This window comes from Rhagoletis zephyria, unplaced genomic scaffold (genome assembly GCF_001687245.7).
Source record: "Rhagoletis zephyria isolate East Lansing unplaced genomic scaffold, Rhagoletis_zephyria_1.1 Rzeph_scaffold_06603, whole genome shotgun sequence".
Lineage (NCBI taxonomy): Eukaryota > Metazoa > Arthropoda > Insecta > Diptera > Tephritidae > Rhagoletis > Rhagoletis zephyria.
In genome coordinates, this window is record NW_016163686.1 from 21,096 (window position 1) to 29,492 (window position 8,397).

The window sequence follows — 8,397 nt, forward strand, 5'->3', positions numbered from 1 at the left end:
CTCCAATATGCCAGAAATAGACTATATGGTCCAACTATTTTTACAGGGACTTACATTCTGAATACTTACATTCTGCAATATTTCAATGTGTTTTGATAACGATGCGCTCATTTTGTTTTATAAAAGTGAATTAAAATAAACTTGTAAAAATTTTCCTTGTGCGTTTTAAACAGCTGCTTTTTAAACATATGACTGCATATTTCTGTTGGCAGAAAATTTGCTAGCAGAAATTTGCAGCTCTCACGTTTTTTTACGCTTTCTTCTGCAAATTTTTTGTGTTAAGAAATGCTTTCCAGCAGAATGCAGTAAAAATGCAGTAAAAATGCAGTTCGTTGTGAAACATAAATAACAATTTGCGAATATCATAAATTTAACACCACAGAATTTCACAGTTAAACTAAACTTCCGGCATGGAACAAGAAATATAGGGAAACTGTCAAATAATTGACAGCTCGGCGTCATCTAGCGGTCACTAGAAAAAAGTGCACATAAATCTTTTTCGGCGCCACCCTGTTTTATTACGAAATAACGTGAAAGGTCAGATTCTTCAATGAAATGAATAAGATGAATTCAAAGGCATGCAAAGGCCTCATCTTATTTTCTTTATTTTATTGCAACACAGTTTTTCGCACTACGCTGATTGCTGATTGGATCGAACGTTTACATACATATGTATACAAAAGGCTTATTTTGTTTATCTACGAATTGTCAAATGCATTTGCAATTATCACCCTATACTTCCGGTAGTGCATTCCAGTGACGTCCGGTAGTGCATTCCAGTGGAAGTTTTGTGATCTATCCCTGTTCTGACATTCATTGCAGAGAACCAAGGTGTATTAAACAAGGTGGTGTTGGGGCGACAGCTGAGTTTTTCGCCGTGGAGGCCATTACGTCAAAATGATGTGTTTGTTGTAACTCATACCAATGACAGTATGGACATCAGCGTATAATTTGTTAGTGTAATTTTTTACTTATATACGGCCAACACCACCTTGTTAAATACGCCTTGGTGGTGAGCTTCTAGCCGATTTCTGATCTATTACAAAATACCAACGAGTAGCGTGTTGCTGCTTCTCTGTTTTAAACGTTCTCTGACACATCTGCGTGAGAAGCAAGAAACAGCGAGTAGGCAGCAAACGCCGCAAACAGTGAACGAGTTACACTTAGGGTTGCAAAATCTAGTGTTGCAACATAATGACGTAGTGTTACCGAAAATGACAGTGCCGACATTTTCGGGCGAATACAGTGAGTGGAAGACATTCAGCGATATATTCAAAGGCGCGGTAGACTCTAAAGCCATTTGTCAAATACGCAGAAATTTTACTATTTATCATCATTTTTGGGCGGTGAAGCTGCAGATTTAATAAAGAACATACCAGTTACGAATGAAACTTATACTGAGGCATGGAATGAACTTCAGCAACGGTACGACAGGCCACATTTGGTAGCAAGATCGTTCATCACAGTTTTATGAAACTGCCAACCACAACAACAACGAATCCTAAAATTTTACGAAAAATTATTGACGGTGCAGACGAATGCTTGCGAGGGTTATCTGCCATAAACATCAAGGAACGTGACCCTTGGTTGATATTTATTCTGCTTAACAAATTGGATGCAGAAACGCGTCACAATTGGTTTGAGCATGTTGGATCTCGAACCAGTATTACAATTGAAGAATTTTTGAAGTTTCTTGGCGCTCGTTTTATTCATTTGGAATCAAATGAGTTACACACGACAGGCGTAACAGTGCGTAATACATCGGTACGTTCGCATGTTACAGCAGCAACATCTGGTTCATCGTGCGCATTTTGTAATGGGCAGCATAACATCGCAAAGTGCACAGACTTCATGGCAGCATCTATATCAGATCGTAGAAAACAAGTAAGATCGAAGTCTATTTGTTTCAACTGCCTCAAAGCAGGTCATCGAGTTAAGGATTGCAAATCAAACTTCAGCTGCCGCACATGCCATGCGAAATATCATACACTGCTCCATGAGTCTACAGATAAGGAATCGAAATCTGATTTATGTAAAAATACATATCATACAAATGGTAATGACATATCGTTGCAGAGCACTCCAGATGATGCACTCGCAAGTCATTATGGTTTGCAGGGCATGCACAGCATGCAGGTCGTACTTCCTACAGCAAAGGTTTTGGTGAGAGATGCTTCTGAGCACATTCATAAACTTCGTGCCTTGATTGACACTGGTTCGCAAGTATCATTTATATCGGAAACCTGTGTTCAGCGCATTGGTGTATCACGATCAGAGGCGAGACTTAACATTAAAGGTATTTCATCTTCAGAGGCAGGTACGACAAAGGGCTGCGTGAATTTGGCCATCAGCTCTCAACTCGACAATTCCAACGTTTCGGTTTGTGCGTACATACTCCAACGTATTACGGCAGACATTCCAAAGCATAGCATTAGCAACATACCGTGGAAGAAAATCTCGTCGCTTAAGCTAGCAGACTCAAATTTCAATCAAAGTGCACCAATCGATTTTCTACTTGGCGCAGATATTGCTTGGAATATCATCACCGATGGCAAAATTCAAATCGAAAAGCCAAACTTGTTTGCAATCAATTCCATTTTTGGATGGATACTTTCTGGTCAAGTAGACATAGTGACCAGAGAAGACGCAATTTCATCATATACTGCCACGATTAACGTAGACAAGCTACTTACAAGATTTTGGGAGTTGGATGAATGCAAGCCAGTTAGTAAACAATCGGATCATGACGATCCCGCTGAAATTCATTTTCGAGAAACACATACACGCTCTACTGACGGCAAATATGTTGTAGAGCTGCCGTTTAAAGGGAAAGATCTAACTTTCACGAACACTTTACAAGGAGCTGTTCAGAGGTTGAATAGCATGGAGCGACGTTTTCACCACAACAAGCAGTTAAAACAAGAGTATGCAAAATTTATGAATGAATACATGACTTTGGGTCATATGCAGCAAATACCCTTAGAAGACATTGACAAATCACCTCACTACTACCTTCCGCACCATGCCATTTTGAAACCCGAGAGCTCGACGACGAAATTGCGCGTGGTGTTCGATGGGTCACATCAAGATGCTGTTGGTAAATCACTCAACGGCCAACTCTTGGTTGGTCCACCAATACAGCGGGACTTGTTTGGTGTTTCGCTACGGTTTCGTCAATTCAAATACGTGTTCGTCGCCGACATTACAAAGATGTTCAGGCAAATTTGGGTATCGCCTTTTCACCAGGATTACCAACGTATTGTGTGGAGAGAGTCACCGGATGAGCCCATCAAGCACTACTGGTTATCTACAGTCACATACGGAACGGCGTCAGCGCCTTTTCTTTCTGTTCGTGTTTTACAACAACTCGCAATGGACAACATCAACAACTTTCCTCATGCAGCTAACATAATCTGTAATAACATCTATGTGGATGATGTCATGGCTTGCGGAGATTCCATAGATGCTGTTATTAATCTCAAAACGGAATTAGTTAATTTGCTTGAGTCTGGAGGCTTTCATCTTCGTAAATGGAGCTCCAACTCCACGGCAGTTCTGCAGACGGTGCCTGCTGAAGACTGTGAGGCCTTTTCGAAACACAAAAATGGCGGTTCAGACTACATCAAAATACTGGGTCTTTATTGGAATCCCAAGCCAGATAAGTATTCGTTTCATGTTGGAACACCCACTGTAATTAACGCAACTAAACGACACATCCTTTCAGAAATTGCTCGCATATTCGATATTTTTGGGTTTTAGCACCAGTTGTGGTCAAAATGAAAATCCTTTTCCAAGAGATATGGTTAACAAATGTCAGCTGGGATGACCCACTACCAGATCGTATTAGCAGCACTTGGCGACATATACGAGAAACATTGCATTTGTTAGAAGCGATCTCTATTCCAAGAAACATTTTGAATCCTGCAAAGCAATTCGAACTTCATTGTTTTTGTGATGCCTCAACGTCCGCATATGCTGCTGTTGTCTATAGTGTATGCACTTAAGAAGGTATAAGGTCAGTTTCGATGGTTGCTGCAAAGACAAGAGTAGCACCACTCAAGGCGGTGTCTATATCGCGCTTAGAGCTGTGTGCCGCGCTCCAGTTAACACGCTTATACAATTCGATAAAAGTTTCACTCAACATCGCAGACGTAACGGTCTATGCTTGGACAGATTCTCAGGTTGTCCTTCATTGGTTATCGTCTCCACCTCGCAATTGTAAAATGTTTATCGGAAATAGAACCGAAGAAATTCTTGATTGTTTATCAAGAAGCAAATAGAACTACATTGACACAAATGAAAATCCCACGGATTGTGCATCCCGGGGGCTCACACCGGAACAACTCCTTCAACATAAGCTATGGTGGACAGGCCCAGATTGGTTGAGGAAGCCAAACTCATTCTGGCCTAAACACACGCCAATAGCAGGATGTGAACTGCCAAATGATATCTTGGAACAACGCAAAACAGTACTACATACCATAACTCGTGAAAAGGAGTCATCAATTCTTATCGACTATGCACATAAGGTGTCATCATTCCAGAAAATGATCAATGTCATCGCATACGTTTTTCGATTCATATCACAGCTGAGGCATAGTCGCGAGATTCACGCTATTCATTTGGAGCACAAAGAACTACAAAAAGCACGCTATGCATTATTTCGTGCTATTCAGCAGGAATCTTTTGAAGATACGTTTCGACGATTGAAAACCAATTCCCATAAGAGGGACAAACTTATGCAATTATCACCATTTATCGATCCAGAGGGTGTTCTTCGTGTGGGCGGCCGTATTGAGCGCGCTACATTATCTTACAATATAAAACACCCTATCATTCTTCCGAAACATCATGTTAGCAGACTGATCGTCGAAGATCTACCCAAAATGTATCTGCATGTGGGGGTTAACGAGCTGTTTGTTATCGTTCGACAGCGCTATTGGATAATTGGCGCCAGAAATATAATCCGGTCCGTGGTATATCAGTGCAAGCAATGCTTCATACTACGGAAGCAAACTTCTGCGCAGCGGATGGCAGATTTGCCAGCAGTGCGTCTGGAGCCAGCTAGAGCATTTCTAAACTCAGGATGTGATTTCGCAGGACCGATTAACATCAAAATGACCAACTGTAAGCGTCCAAGAATTTGTAAATCATACATATGTCTTTTCGTATGTTTGTCCACGAAGGCGATCCACATTGAATTGGTCACTGACTTAACAGCCGAGTTTGGAGTACATAACTTCCCTACAACATCGCACTAAATGGACTACCGCTCAACCTAACATTACAGCTGGAAAACTCGTAGTGATCAAGGATCCCAGCGTTCCTCCGACAAAGTGGATGTTGGGCAAAATTGAAGAAGTCCATGCCGGCCTCGACGGGTGCGTGAGAGTTGTCACAGTACGCACTGGAAAGGGAACTTATAAACGACCGATCACGAAAATCGCCTTGCTACCAACTTCTGGCTGAAACTATGGTTCAGGGCTGGCGGTATGATGAGAAATTAAATCACCTCTACATTCCATACTTTATTACACCAAAATGCAACCTTACTTTGTACACCACTGCAACCCTTGTATACGTATTTTATTATAACTTCATTAGCCTTTGTTACTGTAACTTCGCACAAGTTCTAGAATAAAGACAGCCCTTGGAAAATTAGAAATAACCACGTTACTATTCAACACTAAAGTTCCCCGCATATTATAACATTCCTAGCCTTTGTAACAATTTTATTCGCCCGTACAGTCCTGGGTCTAGGATTTATTCAAATTTCATATTTTCTGTAGCTGAGGGCCTCAAATTGAGACAATAGCTATTGGGCCCATATTCACTATTTGATTTCTTGAATATGTTTAAATTGCGTTCGAATATACTTACGTCAATTCCTATTATTTTCTCTAGACTTGTTGCAGCTATTAAAGGGAATGGGATAAGTTAGCAGACTTTTCCTGTTGTTTTATAAACATCTGGGAAAAAAGTAAATTTCGCCAAGTGTGTTTTTGGTCTATTTCGCTAATATTTTTCAGTAGTCAAAATTACTCTGGATGTAGATATAAGCTCAGTTAAAAAAATCAATCAAGTTTAAAGTACATCCACCATTTATATTCATATTTTAAAATATATTATTCTAGTAATTCTAGAAATACAGGCGCAGATTAAAAAAAATATTTTTTTATGAAATTCGGTGCGCCCTGCTCGTTTAAGCCAAAACTTTCCAACTTGGAAGATAATAAAAAATTTCTTATTATGGCGCCCACCTCCTACACAAATTTTTTGACTCCAAGTAATCAATTTTATGAATTTTGGAGAAAATTAAGAAGCACATTTATTTTATTTCTAAAGAAGATCCTATTTCTTCATTTTAAAAATCACAAAACGAAAACATTTACAATACCTGCATACCAAATTATGTGGACGATATGTATTTACACTGAAACTTTATATTTTACCTACATGTTATACAACAAAAGCTGAGCTAAGGCAAGCAGGACTCTTGTCATCGAAAACGGATTTCGTCCAGAGAAGCGTCCATTTTTGGCTGAATGTTGAATGTGATTAATGGATTGGCGGGTCACTTATATCTACACCTTCTTCAATTTCCATTTTATATTGCATATTATTTATTGTATGTATGTACATATCAGAGTCTTTCCCTTCAGCTCTATAATAAAAATTCAATAAATTTTACAGTAAAAGTAAGAATAGAAGCTGAACTCGCACTTTCTCGCAGCTGGAACTATTTGAGATATGACATGCATATTTAACGATTACTTTTCCTAAGTATGATTTAGCTCGCTTCCTAGGTCCTTTTTAATTATCGCTTTTTAAAGTAAGCACTAGAAAAATTTTATACTCACAATATAATGTAAAATTTCAAGGCAAACTGTTTATAAAAATTTAAAGCAATGCTGGACCACGGATATATTCAAAAACTGCTCATCAATCAGATTGGCTTTTTATATGTCCGCACAAGTGGAAAAATTAATTCAAATTACTTGCGACAAAATCAAATTTTTTTCTTTCAAATTTATTTTTTCGCAAAGTTCCTACTTGAAGCTCATGTCATGCTGCAAATATGCATTTTTATCAAAAATTATCTTTGCTTTGGGTGACCTGGATATTTTTCTATGCATCTTTGTAATTACTTTTTCAGAATTCGCTAATCCGTTTTTACTACTTTTGGCCGCTGTAGTTCCATTGTGCGTCGCTGCGCCAACAAAAACGGTTATGTGATTTTTGTATTTTTTTACTGCATATTTTAATAACACTCTCTATTGCCCACATTACTGCATTTGCCGTTCTCTTAAATATATATCTTTTGGTTTAGAACTGACCAAAAACAGCTATGTGCCCGCAGTACTAGAAATACTATGAAAAAACGGGTACGCTTACTTGCTTATAACTGTTTTTGATCACAGGCGAATCTGGTGAGTGTGTTTTGACATCGATGTAAAAATTATTATAAACCAACTAAATACATACCTACATATCTATGCACATACCATCTACACTACCAGGGCTGCCAACTTGGCTCAAACCGTGCCATTTTTAGCACTATTTTACTTCAAATGGCACTTAATTTTTCAATTTGGCACAAAGTGCCAAAATGGCACTTTTGAAAAATAGTAATATTTTAGAACATTTTTGTGAAATCATTTGCTTTTACTTCTTTTTTTCAACTAAAATTTTCTAATTTCGATAGTGTATAAAACTGGTTTATCTTATTTCGGCATTCGACTCTTGTTTTAGGAATGTGTTTCTAATTTTAATGCTAAATGGGAAGAATTTAAAAAATGGCAATTTTTTTGGCACTTTTATTTTTGTATTTGGCACATTTTGGCACTTTTTTATCTTCAATATGGTACTTCATAGATAAGGATAGTTTGTAGCCCTGTACACTACATAGATTCTACTATTTAATTTGATCGCTTGCAATTGGAATCCCACAATTAACAAAGTAAAAAGTGTGGAGGTACTCGTAGACAGCGTCCACTCTACATAAGAAAATGTATTCAATCCACCGATATATTCACCGACAGGCGAGGCCATCACATCCTTATATTATTAATTATTTAGAGTATACATTTTTTTTTTTATCTACAACTATAAGGCCAGGTAAAAAACCTGGGGAAGCACCAGTAAGCAGTATCAGAGGATTGCTTCATGTAAATGGTGAAGTCAAATTGAAGTTGCGTCATACCGACTGCTGGACATCAGTCCCACAAAAATGAGCTCTGTTATTACAGCAATACGAAACGGAGCTATTCTACGATGGTGCAAAAAAATTGACCAATCTAAACATAACAGCCTTCAAACGTTAAAGCAATATACATATACGCAAAGATTTCCATTCGTTTTATGATAATCTTCCTCGATAAATACTTAGTTTTACAT

General features: G+C 38.3%; 1 protein-coding gene across 1 annotated transcript; it reads left to right on the plus strand.

The window, feature by feature from the left end:
• Positions 1-1,214: 1,214 nt before the first annotated feature.
• On the plus strand, positions 1,215-5,127 carry LOC108373331 (uncharacterized; the record flags this gene model as incomplete). Its single annotated transcript, XM_017629204.1, has 3 exons — positions 1,215-1,245; positions 1,421-3,690; positions 4,590-5,127. Coding segments are annotated over exons 1-3 (2,839 nt in total), but the record flags the coding sequence as incomplete, so codon positions are not given.
• Between the last annotated feature and the right edge of the window lie 3,270 nt (positions 5,128-8,397).